At 65.4% G+C, this 20183-nt stretch overlaps 2 protein-coding genes and 1 long non-coding RNA gene across 7 annotated transcripts in view; 2 read left to right on the top strand and 1 right to left on the bottom strand.

The window, feature by feature from the left end:
• The window catches only part of LOC112822692 (inverted formin 2), an 11925-nt gene extending 10610 nt beyond the window's left edge, over positions 1 to 1315 (top strand). Inside the window, exons 14-15 of the mRNA XM_025870436.2 lie at positions 433 to 610; positions 1204 to 1315. Of these exons, the coding sequence (XP_025726221.1) occupies positions 433 to 610; positions 1204 to 1315 (290 nt within the window). The remainder of the gene's footprint in view (positions 1 to 432; positions 611 to 1203) is intronic.
• A 2730-nt stretch (positions 1316 to 4045) lies between these two features.
• The window catches only part of ADSS1 (adenylosuccinate synthase 1), a 16959-nt gene continuing 821 nt past the window's right edge, over positions 4046 to 20183 (top strand). The window contains exons 1-11 of one of the 2 annotated variants that reach the window (XM_025869257.2): positions 4046 to 4303; positions 11168 to 11270; positions 13418 to 13480; positions 14265 to 14315; positions 14650 to 14716; positions 15549 to 15656; positions 15748 to 15829; positions 16764 to 16890; positions 17479 to 17633; positions 18084 to 18208; positions 19029 to 19126. In XM_025869257.2, coding sequence (XP_025725042.1) covers positions 4112 to 4303; positions 11168 to 11270; positions 13418 to 13480; positions 14265 to 14315; positions 14650 to 14716; positions 15549 to 15656; positions 15748 to 15829; positions 16764 to 16890; positions 17479 to 17633; positions 18084 to 18208; positions 19029 to 19126 — 1171 coding nt within the window. In that variant the 5' untranslated portion in view covers positions 4046 to 4111. Of the gene's footprint in view, positions 4304 to 11167; positions 11271 to 13417; positions 13481 to 14264; positions 14316 to 14649; positions 14717 to 15548; positions 15657 to 15747; positions 15830 to 16763; positions 16891 to 17478; positions 17634 to 18083; positions 18209 to 19028; positions 19127 to 20183 lie in introns of those variants that run through there. The other variant, XM_073895965.1, reaches the window with a different exon arrangement.
• Positions 12833 to 17471, bottom strand: LOC112821982 (uncharacterized). 4 transcript variants are annotated; one of them, XR_003207575.2, is made up of 5 exons: positions 17232 to 17471; positions 16961 to 17070; positions 14638 to 14769; positions 13272 to 13445; positions 12833 to 13018 (listed from the first exon to the last, which is right to left on the bottom strand). It is a non-coding gene; the product is annotated as an uncharacterized lncRNA (long non-coding RNA). The 4 variants fall into 4 exon arrangements; XR_003207573.2 differs by lacking the exon at positions 16961 to 17070 and having other exon boundaries at positions 17071 to 17469; XR_003207574.2 differs by having other exon boundaries at positions 16961 to 17469.

The raw sequence follows: 20183 nt of genomic DNA on the forward strand, positions 1-20183 counted from the left end.
GGGGGGGCGCGGGGTCGGGGGGGGGCAGGGGAGCAGGCCCAGAGATCCAGGTGGACAAGAGTCAGCTGGCTGGGGGTCATCCCAGCCCCTTCCACCTGCAAGGGTCTTGCTGCTCAAGAGCAAGGGCCTGGGGTCAGCGTGGACCCGGGGAGACACAGCACACAGGCCGCCAGGCCATGGTGACGGGACCACAAGAGCCTGGGGACCTGGCGGCAGGCACCTTGGCACTGTCCCCAGCAAGTCTGCTCCTAACGATGCCATTTCCTCTCGCTCCCCACAGGCCTCAGCCTTAAGCCCAAAGCCAAGTGAGAGTGCCCGCGGCCGGCCCCCACACAGCAGTGGGCCCCTGGATGTACTGCTGAGTGGGGCTCCTCCAGGGCCAGGCTGGAACTGGGCCCCTGAGAAACCAAAACTCTGTGCCTTACCCTCCAGGGAGGTGGGCCTCCCAGAGCTGCTCGGGGGCATTCTGGCCGAGACCCCAGCAGGCACCAGGCCCGGCCCCCTGCCCCCTCCTGGACAGCCTGCACGCCCCCAGCCCTCTTGTGGTCTGCTTTCTGAATGCCGATGCCCACGCCTGCACCCGCATGCACCACAGCACCCCTACGGGCAGGTGGGCAGTGGCTATGTCCCCAGGGCGCCTCTCAGCTTGCGCCCTGCCCTCCAGCCACCTGGTGCCCAGATGCTTCTGGAGACAGGCCCTCACAGACCTCTCCCCACAAAGCCATGGGAGCCAGGCAGAGCTGGAGCTCCCACACCCCCACCCGCTGCCTCCTCACCCAGCCCCGGTCCCCTGCTCCCAGCTCTGCCTCTCAACCTGTGGCTGGGCTGGAGCTGAGTGGTTTTTAACTGAAATATGATTGTTTATGCATCTCTGCTCTTCTGTGGTAGCTGAGTTGGGCATAGGTGGCGGGAGGGAGGACCCTAGGGCCTGGGCTAGGGGCAGGCTGGCCGGCATCACCACAAACAGGCCGTGGTCCCCCCGCTCAGCAAACGGAGGCGGGAGGGATCCCATGCGGCTGGCCCCCGTCCCGGTACCCCCAGCCCTGGCTGCCACGGCCAGGGCCTGGCCGCCTTGTCGCCAGAATGACTGTCCCTACCGCTGCCTCCTCCAGAGGGACCGGGCTCTCCCCGCGCTGGGCTGAGAGGAGGCCGAGGACCCAGGCCTGGTGGCTGCCAGCTCCCCCTACCCCACCCCTGCCCCAGGTGTGTGCTCCCGAGGCTGGCGTCTGCAGAGGCTCAGACCAATAAAGAAGAAAAGAGCTGGCCCCGGGAGCAGCGACGTGGCATTCAGGAGCAGCGGGCAAACGTGCAGTGACCTTTCCCAGCGGCTGTGCTGACGTGGGTGGGCGGAGGCGGGCCTGCCTGCTTCCAAAACACCCCCGGGACGGGGGCAGAGCCGGTGCCAGACAGACCCCAGAGTGGGGGCGAGGGGAGCCCAGAACGTCCATGCAGAAATCTCACCCGCTGAGTCTTCGGCGGATTTACAAGGCCTTCGAGCACTGGGATCCAGTTCTAGAATATATTCCGTCACCCCCCCAAAGTTCCCTTAGCAGCCACTCCCCATGCCGCCTCCCCCAGCCCCCAAATCTGCTTTCTCTCTCCATAGATTTGCTTTCTGTGGACGTTTCCTATAAATGGAGCCCCACTACGTGGCCTTTCGTGGCCGGCTTCTCCCACGTAGCGTGTTCTCGAGATTCACCATGTTGTAGCATGTGGTGGGGTGGGATTCCGCCGTCTGGGTGGGCCTCGCCCTGCCTCACGGTGTGGACACCCCCGGGGGGGTTTCCGTGGGAAGCTGCTGTGAATATCCACAGGCTGGTCTGCGTGTGGACGTGGGTTTTGGTTTCTCACGGGCCGGCTCAGTAACTGTTTAGGAAACTGCGAGGTGTCTTCCAAAGCGGTGGCCCCGTTTTGCACTCGAGGATGTGAGCACCTGTGCCGGCGTCTGAGGGGTCTGCGTCCGGGCCCACCGCGCGTGAGGCGGTCCGTGGGGCGCTGTGACCCAGGGTGGAAGCCCCAGGTGGCCGAGCCCACCCGCTCCCTCGGGCCCGCCCTGCTCCCTCAGTGAGCCCCCCAAGCTCGGTGACCTGTACTGCCACTACCCCGGTAACGGGCCCACGGTGCACAGGCCGCCGCAGGGACGTGTTCTAATTCAGGCAAGGCCGTGTGACAGGCCGGGCCCAGCTGCTGCCGGGCCAGGACAGGGCTGTTTATAGAAAAGCCCGACTCCCCCAAAGACCCGCCAGCTATTTATAGACTGGGCTTGGGGGAGTTGGTGCCCCTGCTGGCCAGCATCCGGCCCTGCAGATCCCACGTGAACCCCCACGGTGGCCCCCTGAGCCCCAGGAAGGGCCCCCAGCCAGCATCCCCCTTCCGCAGAGGGAAGCACCCCGTCTGACGGGACTCCGGCACATCTCCCTCCCCTCCGCGGCTCCAGTGGGCGTTCCAGCTGCTCAGCAAACAACCCTTCCTGCCTTCCTGCTCCCTCCTGCCACCAGCCCGCCTTTTCCTTGTCTACACAGCCAGCCTCTGTGCTCCGGCTCCACTCCCACCGCCTCACTCCCAGAAACACCCAGGCCCCTGCCGGCCACCCGAGGCCTGCTCGCCCTGGCCACAGCCGGCCACCCGAGGCCTGCTCACCCTGGCCTGCCTTCAAAACATTCAGAGCCCAGAGTCTCAGGCCCTCCTGCCCCTGTTCAGTCACTTCCCACGGGCTGGCAGTGGGAGGTGGGGGGAGCGGAGGGGGGCTGCTGTCCCCCAGGAAGGCCAAGGACAGGAAGCCTGCCCCTCACACCCTACTTACCCCTGCATTATGGTGTTTGCCCCGTGGCAATGCCGGGAGGAAGGAACTGGTGGGGTCCCCATATGAGAGAAGAGGGTCCGGGACCCAGAGGGGTCAGAGCCAGGGTCCCGGTGGGAGCCCAGGGGAATGGAGGGAGGGAACAGGAAGAGAGGACTAAGCAGGGCGGGCCGGCAGCGCCGTCCTCTGCTGGGACTCTCCATGAGTGACCTCTGTGTGACCACTCTCCTCCTCCATGGGAACTTCTGTCCCCCCCGTGGGAGCCCAAGGAGCCCAGCAGCTCTCTGAGCCCTGGCCACAGGCTCATTGCTGGGCTCCAGGTCCCTCTGTACTGAGACACTCCCCCCACCAGAGAGGGAACAGGGGCTCCTGGCCCTGGGGGGAGGGGCCCATAGCGCACGCCTGCCCCCAGGGTCCATCCCCGGCCCCTCCTCCCCATGGGGCTAGCCATGTCCAAACCCGAGTCCACATGGGACGTCGGGGGACCCGGGTGGGCTAGACGGGAGCCCAGCAGACTGTAGCAAATCCTCTCTGGAAGCCCTGTCCCTCCAGAGGCAGGCCAGGAAAGGGGTCTGCTGTGGGGCCTCTTGGAGACCCTGGCCCGTGGGGCTCGTGAGCATCCCCGGCTGCTTCTCCGCGGGCCAGGCGGCCGGCGGTCAGGGGTCCTGTGTCCCTGGACTCCAGGGTCCTGCAGACCAAAGGCTGTGCCACCTGGTTGAACCTGCGAGCTGCTCCAGGCAGGCACGTTGGTCCCGCCATTGCCTGTCCTGTGCTGGGCACTGAGCCCCTGAGAGTATGGGTGGGGGCGCTGGCGGAGGGGGCACACCGTCCTCTCTCTCCTTGGCCACCAGAGCGCGCACATGGGCCCTGGACCGAGGTTTGCCTCAGGGCAGGTGCCCACCCCAAACCCCCAAAGATGCAGACCCTCCAGGTGCAGTGTGAAGACATGGCCCCCTCTCCCACCCTGAAGAGGGCCCCCCAAGTTTCTAAATCCCTGAGGTGCTGGACCTGGAGCAGGGCAGTACAGGTGCCCCCATTAGCGTTCCCGCGGGAAAAACCTGGCTGGCGCGGCTCACCGGCTGTCCCTGTGCCCCCACCCCCAGAGGTAGGTGCCCGTGGCCCAGCTTGGCTCCCCGGTGGGGGCTGGGCTGGCAGGGGCGGACCCAGCAGCCGGAGGTCACCCAGAGGCGCCACTGCACCCGCCGGGCCCGCCCCCGACCCGCCCCCTGCCCCGGGCCGGCTTCTTTTAGTGGCGCGGCGGCGGCAGGGCTGTCCCGTGGCCCAGCACAGCAGAGGAGTGACCAGACCAACATGTCGGGGACCCGTGCCTCCAACGACCAGCCCCCCGGCCCAGGCGGCGTCAAGCGGGGGCGGCTGCAGCAGGAGGCGGCGGCCACGGGCTCCCGAGTGACCGTGGTGCTGGGCGCACAGTGGGGGGACGAGGGCAAAGGCAAGGTGGTGGACCTGCTGGCCACGGACGCCGACATCATCAGCCGCTGCCAGGTGCGGGGGGGGGGGGCCCACCCACCCAGCAAGCCCCCTCCTCCCCTTGCACCCAGGGGCCCTGACCTCCCTGTTCTCCAGCACCCTGACCTGGGCACACCTCTTGGATAGCTCCCCTTCCTGGACTCCCTCCCCGCTTCGGCCGCGACCCCTCTGCATGCACACTCTCCCCTCCCCCACTCCCTCCCCCAGGACGGCCTTCCCCACCCAGCCCCACCCCTCCAGGCAGGGGGCCAGGGAGGAGCTATAAATACCTTAGCTGAGTTGGGGACACCCGATCTTCAGGCGGGTGGGGTGGGTGCACCATGGGTGTGACACTGGGCCCTCCGGTGTGGGGGTGGGGTGGGGTGGGGCCCCCAACTCCTGGTTGTCAGGGTCTGGCACGGGGCTGGCCATGGGGTGGCCCTGGGTGGCCAGCCAAGAGGACGCAGAGGCAAGGGCAGGACAGTGGGCCAGGACCTGAAGGAAGACGGGACCGGGACCAGGAGGGTCCCCACCCAGACTGGGGTGGGGGGAGAGGGAGGGGCCATGGCTGGCCGGCCAGGGTGACCCAGCGGCTGGCGTGCCACCGGGGAGGCCAGACACAGGCTGTGTCCCCAAGGGCCCAGGGTGGCCACTGCCAGGTGTGGGCTGCCCTCAGTGCTGCTCCAGCGGAGCCACGCCCCTGTGCCAGGGCTGAGAGCCAGGCCTGCTGCTGGGCTGACTTAGAGCTCCGGGCACAGAGGGGACAGCTTTAGGGTGCTTGTTTTGGCTGTGCTGGGGTTTGGAGCCCTGCCCAGGAACGCTGCCCCAGATGGGGAAGAGGCACCCCCTGAGCTCCTTGTCTGGTCTGTGGCCTCACTTCCTAGCTCCGGGCCCAGAGGGCTAGGGCCAGGGGGACACCCCCAGGGAAGGAAATGGGCCCAACGGTTGGCTCAGGGAACACCCCAGCCGCTATCCGGGCCACGCCTGTCCTATGCAGACGGTGGATTCCTGGAAGGAGCTTCCTGGCATTTTGAGAGACCTCCACCCCCTCTGCCCTGAGCCAGGCGAGCAAGCCCACTCCTGGCCCTGGACAGCCTCCAGTGCCAGAGGCGGTCTCCGGGCACCCTGCTGCATGGGCTGGGGACCTTTGTCCCCCCGCAGCCGGGCACACGGTGCCAGCGCCCTCCATGTAACCTGCTGGCTCCAGTGAGCCTCACAGGTCTGTCTGTGGCCTCTCTCCTTTCTGAAGAGCCTGGGGGGGCTTTGCAGGCACTCCTGACCACAGAATGGTTCTGGAGTGGGGCCTCCGTGCTCTGCCACCTGGGTCAGCAGGACACACCAGCCAAGCACAGAGCAGGCTGGAGCCCCGTCACCTGACCTGGGGGCCCACTGGCCCCTTCGCCCCTAGGTGACTTCTCAGACTGAGATCAGACGCGTCTCCACCTGCAGGAGCCCTGGCTGACCTCACAGGGGGGCTAATCATGGGCCGTCCTGGGAGCCTAAGGCGCCTCTTCCCCTCCAGCCTCCCGAGAGTGGTGAAGCAGGGAAACTGAGGCCCAGAAAAGTTGAGGAATGAGAAGAAGCAGCATATGTGGGCCCTCACGTGTGCCACACATCCATCGAGCCAGCACGGGGTGTGAGGGTGCATAGTGAGGGCCCCACGCTGGCCCTAGAGAAGGCTTCCCCTTACCTAGAGTGTGTATGCATGAAGCTCAAAGTCACGGCCGCAGGTGCACAGAGCCAAACCCAGCCCTGACCCCAGGAGCCGGGCAGCACATAGGAGCAAGGGGCCCCAGGAAGCAGGCAGCGGGGCACGTGCAGTGGGCAGGAGTCCCGTCTGGGTGGCTGCCTGGAAGGGCTGAAGCCGGCCAGCCCCAGTGACCAGAAGGGTCACCTGGCCTGTCACTGGGCCTGGGGCCGTCCTGAGTGGCAGCTGCATCTCCACTCTGCCTCTGCTGACCCCCACCACCCCTCCTCCCATTCGGCACCCCTCTGAAGCCCTTTGTGGCCCTCAGCGGTCTGGGGCCAGGCCCACCTGCACCCCCACAGCTGTCCTGGTTTCTTTCCCATCAATCATGTGGGGCCTGTGGTTAGCATCCCAGGACTCCCCACTGCCTTCCCGACGGTCCAGGGTCTCGGGCTTGGGTCCCTCCTGCTGTTTTCTATGCTGTTTGGGGGGAGGGGCAGCCTCCCCTTCCCACTGAACTGACCCCGCACGGCCCACCTCCCCTGTTGTTCCCATGGCACCCCCAGCTGCCCTTTGTCTACTCCCAGCGCTCTGGGTTTGTGGGGGCTGCTCTGGGGCACCTGGGGTTGGGGCATGGCTGGGAAGGCCTCCCTTTGCTATTTGCGTTGCAGGCCTCTGGGGGCGCTGGCAACCCTGTTCTCTGCACTGACTTTGCACAGGCATTCGGTCTGTGAGGTCTGCACACCCCATCTTTGGAGTCCACACCTCCACTGGACTCTGTCTTTCTGCATCTGCCAGCATCCTTCCCTTGACCCTCTCCCCAGCCCTAGTCGGCTCCAGGCCCATGTAGCCTGCTGCTCACGCCCACCCTTCCTCTGCTTCCGAAGTTACTTTGGTCAGAAGGCTCTGGGGCTGCCCAGGACCGCCAGGGTTGGGATTTAGAATTCCCTCCTCTGCAACTGCAGTGTGAATGGTACTGGGGCTCCATGTGTGACCGTGCTCAGTACGAGGGTGCTGTGTTTCTCTTGGTTTCCACCACAGTCTCCATGCCATCACCCCATCTGGGGGGGGCGTGTCCAGCCGGGGCCATGTCCTCTGATGGCAGTGGTCACCCAGCAGTGGCTCGAGAGGAGGGGGCCTCCCCAGCTTCCACAGCCCTTTGTGGTCGTGGGAGCATCTGCCCTGGGCAGCTGACCCTGCATACCCTCCTGGAGCCCCTGAGCTCTCCCTCCTGCCCCAGTGCCCTCTGAGCAGTGGGCAGCTCTGGTTGGGGTTGAATGAGTGAATGCAGCAGACAGCAGACGAGGTAAAGCACCACGTAGGTGGGTGGGCTGCAGGTCTCCCCACCGACAGGCGGGGGGTGGGTCACCAGTGTCTCCACCCTGAGAGCAGGCCCCTTGCTGTGTGTTGCCCAGGACCCAGACTCAGCCGGACCCCACGGCCCACCCAGGGCTGGCCAGGAACCGCTCCACCACCTGAGAAGATGCCCCCTCCCCCGCTCACCTCCCTGCTCCTTTTGTCTGCATGCCCGGCACTCAGACCAGGGCTGGGGATGGACGCGGGCAGATGAGCTGGTCCCGAGCAGGTCCCTCTCCCAGTGAGCCGGACGGGGGAGGTCAGCAGGCTCTGCGGCTGCAGGGGTGGGGGGTGAGGCTGTCAGAGAAACAAGATCAGGAATGTTGGGGAGAGTCTGGAGCTCACGGGCCTGGGGCCCCTCAAAGCTGATGGGGGGTGCTGCATCACAGGGTAGACAGCCAGGCTGGTGCACCCCTGGGGACTGGGGCCAAGGGGGCACCGTGGCCGAAGGAGCCATCCAGAACAGCATGGAGACCCATGTCCTCGGGGTTCCAGAGAGAATGGGAGGGGTGGGGGCCCTGGCAGGTCAGAGGTCGACGGAGGACCAGGGCAGGGTGTGAGGACCAGGAGGGCGGAGCGGGACAGACGCTGGCCAGCGAGCACCCACGCGCGGGAGACAAGGCACGCAGGGCGTGCTCCACCAGGGGGCCTCGTGGAGCCGCGTGCCTGTGGGGAGGGCCTGGCGGGGGATGGCCGCAGCTCTGGGGAGTGGGGGTGGGCGCCCCAGGGGCATCCCTGAGCCCCTTGCGCCGCTCCCAGTGCACACTCACGGCCCACCGCGCCCCACCCCGGGGGATCCAAGGAAGTGGAAGCCCCTGACCGGAGAATGGAGACCCTCTGAGCCGGCTGAACCCACCCACCATCGTCCCGAGGCCTGCGCTGCTGGGTGCCCGGCCACACTTGGGGACCGAAGGCCTGGCCTTCACAGGGTCCAGCTGCCTGCCCTGGGCTGCTGCCGGAGCAGGTCCCTCAGCCTGGGAACGGCCCCCAGGAGATGCGCTGCGGGAGATTCAGGGGCTTCACAGAGAGCGGCACGGGGTAGCAGGAAGATGGCTCTTGCAGGCTCTCTGCCCCCCAGGTTTTGAGCCCCAGTGGGGACATCAGAGCTGGCTCTCGGGGCCGCACAGGCCTCGAGGTGCCAAGGAGGGTGGCTGAAGCCGCGCTCTCTAGGTGCCGGGTAGGGACCAGGGAGGGGGTCTGCACTGTGGCCCATGGCCACAGCTCATATTCCGGCAACAGGCCACGTGTGTATCTCCCTGCTGGGCCTGGGCCCCGCTGGACTCCTGCAGCGACAGGAAGGATCAGAGCTGGCCAGGCTCCTGAGTGGGCCAGCCTTGGCCGTGGTCCCCTTCCTCTGTTCAGGAGTGAGAGAACCCCCTTTCTTAGATTCCCTGCCTCCGGGGAGGCAGCTGGCTGGGGCGTCCATGAGGTACGCGCAGGGGTGGCGGGAGTGGCTTCAGTGTCCGTGGTGGGTCCAGGGCTGGGCCTAACCCAAGGCTCCACTGCAGAGGGAGGACCTGGAGGCAGGCAGAGCGCCCGAGGGGCCACACCAAGCCCTGCCTCTGTGCCCAGCTCCCGCCTGACTTGGCCTGTCCTCAGGGGCACAAAGGTAGGAGGAGGCCAGCTCCAGAGAGCTGTGGGGCAGACAGCGAACCTGAGGTCTGGGAAATGCCCCAGGCCACCCTGAGGTCCAGGACAGTCCTCGCTCACTCTCCCAGGGCACAGAGCATGGAACCTCCAGAACCTGCCCTCCTAGGACAGGGGCAGGCTCGTGCCCCTGCGAGTGGACTGTGGTCTGAGGCCTGGGCCCTGCAGCTGGCCGGGGTCACCCGATGCCCACTGGCCCACGATGGCCTGTGCCTGCTCCTAGGTGCCCGTGTTTACCCCAAACAGAGGTGGGGGTGTGCTCAACAGTGCTTCTGGTCTGTGTGTGTGTCCTCGGGCCAGCTGACCTTGGCAATGGGCGCTGGGAGAGCAGGGCCGGGGGTGGGGGTCTGCCTCTGAGGCTGAGCCCACTGCTTCCCCCCCACCCTGTCCCCCCACGCCATCAGCGTCTGCTGTCTTTCCCTTCCCTCCAGCAGCCCCTCTGAGGTCCCTTCCCAAGCCTCCTCTCTGTGGCACCCCAGCCAGCTCACCTCCCACTACTGTCTCCGTCCTGAGCCCCCGAGGCCTGGTGCTGCCTGTCCGCCCTTGCTCGTGGGGCGGCCCCCTAGGCTCCCAGGCCCCCAGCGCCCCCTTTGTCCTTCCCGTCTGCCCCCCACAGGGCAGCCCATCCGTTTCCACCATCATTCCCTCAGAGGCTGCGGTCAGTTCCCACAGCCAACGACCTGGGAGTCCCAGGGCAGCTCAGCGCCCCCTGGCCACGGGGAAGCCCAGGGACATGGCACGGTCGTGCAGCAGGGCCGTGGGGTGCACACCTGGACTGCGGTGGCCCCAGGAGTCTGTCAGAGACATCCTCCACGCCATGTCGGGGGTGGCAGGAGCGGCCCCACACGGACCTTCCACGTGCACTGCAGACACGCAGCGCTCGGCTGTCTGGGGCCCTCCGTGGACCTGGCTTCTGGCAGGGACATCCTGGGCAGCTGGTAGAGCTCGCAGGGCTGAGCCCGGGGTGAAGGGGTGTGGTGGAAGTCAGGGAGATGCGTTAGGGGAGAGCCCCACTACTTAATTTACCGACGCATGATGTGAGGTCCAGGAGGGAAAGCCCCTGGCCTGGCGTCTCTGGTGTCCGCCCCTCACTGTCCCCAGGCGCCCTGCCACCCCCTGCCTGGGCTGTTTGGGTGGAGGAGCCAGGAGACATAAGTCTCTTCCAGATGCTCTGTGAGGAACAGGTGCTCCCGGTGGGGAGGAGGCTGCTGTCATTCAGCCCTGCCTAGGGTGGGCAGGACTGAGGCCACTAAGAGCCAGCTGCCCAGCGCCCCCCTCTTCGAGGCAGGAGGACAGTGGGGTGGGGCAGGGAGTGGGCCTTGGCCATGGACAGGCCCTGTGGATAAGCCAGTGCTTCTGCGGGAGCTCAGGGCAGGAAGGTCAGAGGTCCGGTGCCGCACACCCTGGGGGCCCACAGTGCCCTCTGCTGGTGGGAACAGCAGAATGGGCATCCCTCCGGGGGCTGGATCTCCTTGGGCCCCCCCCAGCCCCCCTCAGCCAGCCCCAGCCCACCCTCAGCAGCAGCTCCAAAAAGAAAGGACCCTGTCACCCGGGTATCCCCCAGGACAGGGCTAGACTCAGAACTGTGTTTTCCTTTTTATTCTTAGGGGAGGCACAGGCCCAAAGGGAGCGGTCCCTGCTCAGGGGGCGAGGGGCGCTGGTCCCACTGGCCAGTGACTACACCTGTCCCTGCCCCCGCCCCAGATGACAGTGCTGCCTAGCCCCCCTCTGCCACCACGGAGCTTGGGGTGTGGGGGCCTGGGTCTGTGCTTCTAGGGGAAGTTGGCCCCCTCATTCCTGCATCAGAGGACGGACCTCCAGAGGGGCTCGTAGGCAGGGCCTCTGCCAAGCCAGCCTCCGTGGGGCGTTGGCCTGTGCCCACGAGAGATGGTCCAGGGCCGGGTGCAGCGGTGGGGAGGGTGGGACCAGCCAGGCCCAGACCCCTCCGAGCCAGTCCGCCGGTCCGGTCCCTGCACCTCATCCATGGCCTGGGTCACTAACCCGGAGCACCCCAGACACGCCTCAGAGCCAACCACGGCACCAGAGGCCCCAAGTGCAGGCGTGGACAGCATCTCGTGCACCCTGGGGGACAGAACCACTGCCCTAAGCCACCTGTGTTTGGAGCTGGGCCAGAGTGAGGCTGGACAGGCCCTCCCAGGGCAGGTCCAAGCCCTGAGGCTCCTGCATACTCAGCGGGCTTCTGTTCCTAGGGGGGCAACAACGCCGGTCACACGGTGGTCGTGGATGGCAGGGAGTACGACTTCCACCTGTTGCCCAGCGGCATCATCAACACCAAGGCCGTGTCCTTCATCGGTGAGTGCCAGCAGCCGGGGGGCCCCGCGCGCGTCAGCAGGATGGGCCTGGGGTGTCATCCAGCCCGGGGCCCCCCTGCATGTGGGCCTGGACACGGCAGGAGAGCCGGGCTGGCCCACGGGCCTGGTCTGGAGCCTGTCCCGGGAGCCGCCCGGCCTGGGCCAGAGGGAGACAGGGTGGGAAGCCCCGCGGAGCGGCGTGTGCAAGCCTGTTTGCACGTGAGGGAGGGAACGTGTGTGGGTGTGAGTATGTGCGCAAGTGTGCTGTGTGGATGGGTGCGTGCAGGTGTGCAGGCCAGACTCCCGCTGCATGGGTGGAAGCCCAGCCTGCCGGCTCCCCCGGCCTCCCCATTCCCACAGCACTCCCTGCCCTTCCAGGGACCTCCGGCCTCTAGGACTGTGGGGTCTCTTGCTCTCTCTGCCTCTCTCTCTCTCTCTCCCCCTCCCTCCCTCCTGGCCTCCAGGCCTGACCTCCTGTCCTGCCCCCGGCTCAGCCTGAGCCTCCCTTCCCCAGAGCCGCCCCGCCCGGCCCCAGCCAGGCCGCCTGACGCCCTCCCGCAGTGTCCAGGACTATTCATCAGGCTCCTTGCACGACTGAGCGAGACCACCCTCGTGACTTATCTGCCCCCGCCCCTCCCTGGTTGTGGAGCGTGGGCCGAGGCTGCGGGTGTGCCCAGTGAGGGCACAGGGCCGGGCAAAGGGAAGGAAGCGTCAGCTGAGGGGCCGGGTGCGGTCGGACTGTGCAGGACGACAGACCGGGGCCGCTGCAGTGAGCAAGGATAGCACGGTGACCTCCCGCGGTTCACCCGGGGTGGGGGCCCGGGGTGGGGCTCTGCTGCAGCCTTCTCCAGGCCCAGCCTCGTCCGCTGGGCCCTGGGCCCCACTTGGTGGGAAACAAGGCCAAGGAGGCCCGCTTGATGAGAGGTCTCCACCCAGCGTCTGAGGAGCTGGGGTGGGTCAGGGCCAGCAGCTGGAGCCCAGGCTGGGTGGTCCCCGGGGAGCATCGCGGGGTCAGCTCGGTCAGCCCAGCCAGCGGCGTGCCCAGCCGGGGACGAACGTGCCAGAACTCACACGGCTGCCCCTCAGCTTGCGACATTCCCGGGGCCCCTGCCACGTGGTCATTTCAGGACGCCCTGGCATTTAGGTGACCTTTTGTACTCAGCGTGGCTTGCACAGTCTGAGCCACTCCCATCTGGACCCATGTCCTGTCTCCCTTGGCCGAGCCTGTGCCACCGGCAGCCCTGGGGGGGACCGGGGCCAGGGAAGTCTCCTCCTGGGAAGACAGCAGGTGGCCTGGCCCAGCCGCCTTCAGTCTAAGAGAAAAGCGCTAGCATTTTGCTTCAGCCTGGACCCCACACTAACATGCTGTGTGACCTGGGGCGAGTTACCTTCCTTCTCTGGGCCTCAGTCTCGGCCCCCGTGAAACATCATGGATCGCACTTCAGCGTTATATGGATAGGGAAGGCACAGCTCCCCAGAGGCCCTGCTCGGGGCCCGGGAAGGGTCGGGGCTGCGCGTCTCCTGCTTTCCCATTTTCACGCCATCCACGTAGACTGTACCAGCTTCACCGAGGTATAATTTATGTGCCATGACGTTCAACACAGCTCAGCCCCAGAGCACTGTCCTCACCCCAAGAAGAGTCCCCTCTGCCGTTTGCCGGCAACCCTGCCACCTCCACAAGCTCTCCTCTGCGCTCGGGCTCTGCACGTGCTTCCCGTTGCTTTGGTTTGGTTTGGGCCATTTCTTCCACTGTCATGAATATACACAACAAAAATTTTCCATCTTTGCCATTTCTAGGCATACAGCCCAGTGGCGTGAAGCACATTCACGCTGTTGCACACCCACCCCCACTGTCCGTCTCCAGAACTTTCCATCTCCCCAACCTGACACTCTGTCCCCATTGAACACCATCCCCGGCCCCCTCCCGAGCCCCTGGCGCCCCCCTCTACTTCCTGTCCCTGTGCATCTGAGCCCTCCCGGGACCTCCTCTGAGTGGACTCACACAGGGTGTTTGTCCTTTGGTGACCTGCCTGTGTCGCTCGCCATAGTGTCCTCAAGGTCCGCCCATGTTGTAACAGGTGTCAGAATCCCCCTCAACGTAAGTCACCGTGTCCACTGTACGACTCAGTCCCCTGTGATGTGTTGCAGGCAATGGGGTGGTCGTCCACTTACCCGGCTTGTTCGAAGAAGCAGAAAAGAATGAGAAGAAAGGTAGGTCCGAGTTCCGGCACGTGCACCCTGGTCCCGGGCAAGTTCCTAGCAGCGTGCTGGCCGGGGCCTCCCGCGTGGGTTCTTGGGAGGGGTCAGTTTCCCCAGCCCAGCAGCCCCCCCGCCGCCTCCTGCTGGCTCTGCTGTGAGAAAGCTGGGTCTGCACTTGGGATGCGGAGAGCAGGGCAGCCCAAGGCCCCAAAGTCTGGCTGTGGGCCTCAGTTTTATGGGGAGCTTTCATGACACTGGGGACAGGTGGCATCTGGAGGGTCCCACTCAGGGTGTCTGGAAGGGGCCCTGGGACCTAGAATTTGATGAAGCTCCCCAGGACACCTGGATGTCCAGCCGAGACTGGGGACCACTGGGCCAAGCACACCTACAGGGAAGGGTGTGGTTCCCGGGGGCTCCTGGGAGCAGGCAGCAACAGAGGCCACTGGCCAGGGTGTCTGGGCCCGCTGCCCCCCTGGAAAGGTTGTCTGGAGGTGGCAGCCCCAAGACCCTGATGGGGTCCAAGAAGGACGCGGGCCTCAGCCTCAGGGCTCGAGTTCAGGGCAGGAGTGAGAAGAGCCAACGGGAAACTGACCCTGGGCATGAAGCGCCAGGACAGAGGCCCTGCAGGGAGAGGTGGGGGGTGAGATTCTGGGGCCCTCAGCAGGGAGAGAGGCCGTGAGGGGAGGGCACACCCCCCGTGACCTTTGTGGGCTCTTGCCCTGGGTGGGGGCTGGGCCAGCGGCCCAGCCTCGGCCACCTGGCCTGTGACGGCTGACCGCCTGCCCTGTGACCGCAGGTCTGAAGGACTGGGAGAAGAGGCTCGTCATCTCCGACCGAGCCCACCTCGGTAAGCACACCCCGGCTGGGGGCGGGGCCGGTGCCACCCACCCCCCATGGGGGCCACCCCCCCCGTGGCCCTCCTCCCTGGCATGCTGAGCCCACATAGCTCCGGGAACTTCCAAGTGGGCAGCGGGTCGGAATCACAGTCCCCAACTGCAGATGGGAAAACGGAGGCCCGAAGGGACTCCCGGGCACGTGTGAGTCTGTGCTGGGCAGAGGCAGAGTCCGGTGTGTCCCCTTTCAAGCTGGACCACCTGTCCCGGGCAGCCCGGGTGTGCACAGGGGAGTCCCATAACCCTCTGTCTGTCTCTCGCTTGGGGACCACTCACCTGGCCGTGCAGTGTTTGATTTTCACCAGGCGGTCGACGGGCTGCAGGAAGTGCAGCGGCAGGCCCAGGAGGGCAAGAAGTGAGTGTATCCAGGGGCTTCTCTTGTCTCGCTGGCCTTCGAGTCTGGGAGCTCTGGGGTGTGCCAGGAGGGGAATGGGGTCCCCTTGAAGCCACCACGACCGGGGGCAGCCCAGCCTGACCACATACATGGGCCACCCAAACCCTTGCCCCACTAGCACCCACGGCCATTCCTTTGTCCTCCAAAGATATTTATGAAAATGTGCCGGGCACTGGTCCTCCAAGCCAGGTCAGGGTGAAACTGTGGCCGTCCTGCCCCATCAAGTGACTAGCTCCCTTGCCACCCACATGTGTGCATGCACTCACACGTGTGTGCACACTCAGACTCTGCACACACACTCACACACAGGTATGCCAGGTGGCAATGCTGAGCAGGCCATTCACCGAGCCTGGGGCTAGGGCGGTGGCAGGCAGTGGGCACAGGGTGGGCATGGCTAGCGCGCCCAGCCCCCAAGAGGCAGCAGCCGGCAGACGTGGACAGGAGCATCCTCAGTGCCTGGCCAGAGGGAAGCTGGGGGCCCAGTGCAGACAGGATTTCTCAGAGCCAAGGCATGGAATGACGGGAGGGTTTGGCTGGCCCAGAACCGCCGGCGGGGGCCTCAGCCCCCAGATCCCTGACAGCCAGCCAGCGGAGGGGGCCGGTGGACTCTCACCGCCGTCCCAGACTGCAGGTGCTACTGCTGGGGAGGGCGCCTCCCAGCTCAACCCTTGTTTATAATAGGGGTGCACGCAGGCGCCTGGGGGTGCTGGCCCGGAGCCCTGAGTGCCCCTCACAGGCCCCAAGCAGGCCGCCGGGCCTGGCCCCCCAGGCTCACGGCCGCCCTCTCTTTCAGTATCGGCACCACCAGGAAGGGGATCGGACCCGCCTACTCTTCCAAAGCTGCCCGCATGGGCCTCCGCGTCTGCGACCTCCTGTCGGACTTTGATGAATTTTCCGCCAGGTACCTGAGCCACCCGAGGGGGGACTGGCTAGTGCTGAGGGCACGGACACCCAGGCGGGGCGAGGGGTCGCAGTCACTGTCGCCCCCGCAGATTCAAGAACCTGGCCCGCCAGCACCAGTCCATGTTCCCCAGCCTGGAGGTGGACGTCGAAGGGCAACTCAAGAAGCTCAAGGTAGAGCAGGGGCGCTGGTGGGCTGGGGACGGGAACGGGGTGGGGGGGGAGGGAGGGGCAGTCGTGGAGGGGGTGGGACTGGGGGCAGGCGGGGCATGGCGCGGTGGGGGGAGCATGGTGGGGGAGGGTGCGACCGGGTGCAGTGGGGTGGGGGGCGGGGCATGGCATGGTGGGGAGCGGGGCGTGGCGGGCAGGCGCCACCGGGGCACCGCAGCCTTGCCAGATGCCCACGCAGCACTCAGGGAGCGCACTGTCCCAGGCACTGCTATGGGGTGGCTGGCCCTCTTGGGGACCACAGGCCTCCTGTGCAAGCCCAGGCCAGGGAGGGCAGGAAGGTGCCCCCCCCCCCACCGCCCAGGGCACACCCAGGCCCCTGGCTTTCCCACAGGGGACATTTCCCAGGACAGGCTGGGGAAAGAGGCTGTCCCTCTCCTACTTGGGGTAGCGGGTAAAGGTGGCCTTGCTGACTCATAGAGGGTAGTACCGTGTCAGGGTTGGGATGAGGAGACCACAGAGCCCTTCCGGAAGTTTCCAAGGCTGGGCTCCTGGCTCCTCCCAGCCCTCTTAGGGGAGCTGTGAATGAGGACAGGGCCAGACCAATGAAGATGTCAGTCACACTGGATTAGGGCCCACCATAGCCACCTCAATTTAATCCCCCTTTGAAGGCCTGTCTCCAAATACAGTCACATTCTGAGATGCTGGGGGTCAGGACTTAAACAGATGAGTCGGGGACTTTGGGTGGGGCACAATTCAGCCCATGGCCGCAGGAGACTAGTGCAAGCCTCACAGACAAGACCCAGACAGGACTGGGGGTCGCTCCGGGTCTCGGGACAGGTTTGCAGGCCAGGCCTCTTTCGGGAAAGGAATGCACTGGAAGTGTCTGGCTGTCAGGAGGGGCCTGGCCCCACCGCAGCCTCCTCTGCCTCCCCCACAGGGCTTTGCTGAGAAGATCCGACCCATGGTCCGAGACGGCGTCTACTTTATGTACGAGGCACTCCATGGCACCCCCAAAAAAATCCTCGTGGAAGGTGCCAATGCAGCCCTCCTTGATATTGACTTTGGTAGGTCCCCAGCCCGGCTGACCCCCATGATCCCCTTTCCTGCCTGCTGGGGACCAGGCTGGTCACTGACCCGATGTGGCAGGGCTGCCTTCCGCGGCCACACTGCCGCCCCGCCCATGACAGTGATCATGCTGCCCCTCATCTTCCTACTTCAGGTGGGAGGGACAAGAGAGAGCTGACCTAGACGGAAAGGGAGAGAGGCCAGAGCTGCGGCCAGGGCTCCCAGCAAGGCTGGGTAGAGCCAGTGCTTCCATCCGTGTGGGCCTTCTGTACGTCCTATCCCGAACCCCACAGCCACACCAGTGCCAAGGCCACATGGTACAGGCAGGGGAGGCACCCACCATCCAAGTCAGGAGGAGCCTTCTCCCTCTATTCACCCCCAGACTCCTACACAGGCTACAGCAGCCTGACACACAGTGCCCATGTGGGTCACTCCCCCAGGATGGTCTCTGGGACCACCGGCCCTGGAGACCCCACAGAGGGGACATGCAGGAGGCCGAACCACCCACCGCCCTCTGCCGAGCTGGAGCCCGGGGCCGGGGTGGCCTGCGGGGGTGGCAGTGGGCTCTGACCAGCTTGGTCTTGCAGGGACCTACCCCTTTGTGACATCATCCAACTGTACTGTGGGCGGCGTGTGCACGGGCCTGGGCATCCCCCCGCAGAACATAGGCGAGGTCTACGGCGTGGTGAAGGCCTACACCACACGCGTGGGCATCGGCGCCTTTCCCACCGAGCAGATCAATGTGAGTCCCCAGCCCCAGCGGGACCCCAGCAGGGGCGCCCAGTGGTGGTGTGTGCAGAGACACACAAGGCAAGAGCAGAGACAGGCATCCACAGGTGCACGCAAGGTGGCACGCACCAACAGCCCTGCACCACACAAGCTCCCGTGGACCCGGTTTCCCCGGGAAGCACTGCAGATGGGCGGAGTGCCTCACAGCCCCTCGGAGCACCCCGTGTGGTGCGGCTCAGGGACCTCCTCAGGGTGTCGCTGGCCGCCTTTTCTCAACATGGCCTTGTGCCCTTTGCAGCGAGGGCCCAAGGCTCTGGTCCTGAGCAGGGGTGCGTGAGGCCAGTGTGGGGAGGGGGGTGGAAGGGAGGGGGGCGGAGGCAGCAGAGAGAAAGGCTGAGCCCCGAAGCAGCCAGGCACAGGCTCCCCCTCCATGCCGCGGCGGGCCTGCTCTGCTGTCACACAGGAAATCGGAGACCTGCTACAGAGCCGTGGCCACGAGTGGGGGGTGACCACAGGCAGGAAGAGGCGGTGCGGCTGGCTGGACCTGATGATTCTCAGATACGCTCACATGGTCAACGGCTTTACCGCGTAAGCAGCCCTTCCCGCACGGTTGTTACGTGGGGGTGCAGGCCATGGATTCTCCCGTCCGGCACGGCGGGGCCATGGCAGTGGACGGCCTTAGAGCCGGACGGCCATCTGCTCCCAAGCACGTGCGGGGGAGGTGGCCGCAGGGGGGCCAGAGGGCGTCCTGGTCCCTGTAGGGGGTTAAAATTGTCCGTCTAGCGAGGGAGAGGAAGCCTAGCCCCGAGAGCCTCCACCGTGGTTCTCAGGGACACGACTCCTTCTTCGCGGGGCCTGGCCTGGCTTGGCTTGGCCAGACCTCACTGTCAAGATCTCCGTTAGGTCTGCTGGGGTGTGGGGCTGGGCAGTGGGAGGGAGACACTGTCCCCACCCTGGGACCAGGTGCCAAAGAGGCTGTGCTCTGAGCGCGAAGGTGCTGAGGCCGCAGCAAAGCAGAGGACAGGGTGGCCTGGCCACCACGGGTGCAGGAAGCACGGAGAGACCCACCTGCGAGGACCCGCGAGGGAGGAAGGAAAGGGAACGCAGAAGGAACAGGGCCTATGCCAGGGAGGACTGTGGCTCGACACAGTCCCTGGGTGTCCCTACATGCGGCGCTGTCGGAGGGCCACTAGACCCAGGGCCGCGGGAACGGGGTCCCCTGGGGACACCCGAGGAGAGGAGACCTCGGCCGGGCTGAAGCCGCGCTCCCGAGCCCGCCCGCATGCTTCTGGGGCCACCCCATCTGCGTTTCCCGGCGACTGTGAATAGCAGGGGAGAAGCAAGGATGCAGGCCCAGCATATGCCGGCAGCTTCTCCAATGTGGATATGTCTGCTGGTCTGGGGACAGGCTGGCCTTAACGAAGCTGGACATCCTGGATGCCCTGGACGAGGTGAAAGTTGGCGTCTCGTACAAGCTTAACGGGAAGAGGATCCCCTATTTCCCAGGTACGGGGATGCCGTGGCTTCTCCCGTCTGTTGTGTGGGAAGAGGAGAAGGAACGGGTCTGCAGCCTGGGGGACAGGTGGGAGCCAGCCCCCGCTAACCCCAGACCCTGCGGGACCCTTAGGCACTGCCGAGGCCCACCTCCTGGGGGCCCTGGAAGCTCCCTGGGCAGGCATGTACCGCTCTGTGCAAATGTAAAGATGACTGTTTTACCTAAGAAACCACGGTTTTCAGTTATTTAAGACCTAAGGGGTTTCTGCTACTGTGCGTCCCTTCTTTTAGAAAGTACAAAGGCGAATGTTTTCTTGGATCTCACAGTTCCAGTTCTGCCCGCACCGCCCCCAGTGGCTTCTTCCCTGCAGCCCCCACTCTCCTCTGAGCTCATGTGTAGACTCCCTGCTCCCCTTGGCCTGTGTCCCCTGGCCCCACTGACCCCTGACCTTTGAGAAGGCACAGCGGGGGTATGGTGTGACCCCAGGGATCCCGGGCCCAGGGGAGCGTGCAATGAGGACCCCTCAGTAGACAGCTTGTTCCAGCACCTTCCATCAATAAGGGCTGGTTGGCGTCTACTGTGAGCCATGTGCCAGGAGCCATGGAGTCCTGGCTGGAGCAGGGTCCTTGCCCTGGGAACAGGACACAGAGATCCTTCAGGATCCCTTCATACTTCAGGACTCTTAGAATTTCCTAGTTGGGAGAAGGGGGGACACCTGAGTGGCTCCGTCGGTTAAGCATCCAACTCTTGATTTCGGCTTGGGTCATGATCTTGGGATCGTAAGATCAAGCCCCACATCGGGCTTTGTGCTCAGGGCAGTGTCTGCTGGAGATTCTCTCTCTCTTCTGCCCCTCCCCTTGCACACTCACTCTCTAAGTAAATAAATGGATAAATACAATCTTAAAAAAAAAAAAAAAGAATTTCCAAGCAGGGTCCATGGAATTCCTCAGCTGAGTCACCTGCAGAGGTTCTAGCAGAGCCCTTAGCAAATCCATGGCTGGAGTGGACGTGTCCCCTGGTCTGGCAGGGATACAGCCAATGGCAGAGAATGCTTACCCCCCCCCCCCC

Source organism: Callorhinus ursinus, unplaced genomic scaffold, assembly GCF_003265705.2.
Source record: "Callorhinus ursinus isolate GAN/ISIS: 27379988/994484 unplaced genomic scaffold, GSC_fseal_2.0 scaffold8, whole genome shotgun sequence".
In the NCBI taxonomy this organism is placed as follows: Eukaryota; Metazoa; Chordata; class Mammalia; order Carnivora; family Otariidae; genus Callorhinus; species Callorhinus ursinus.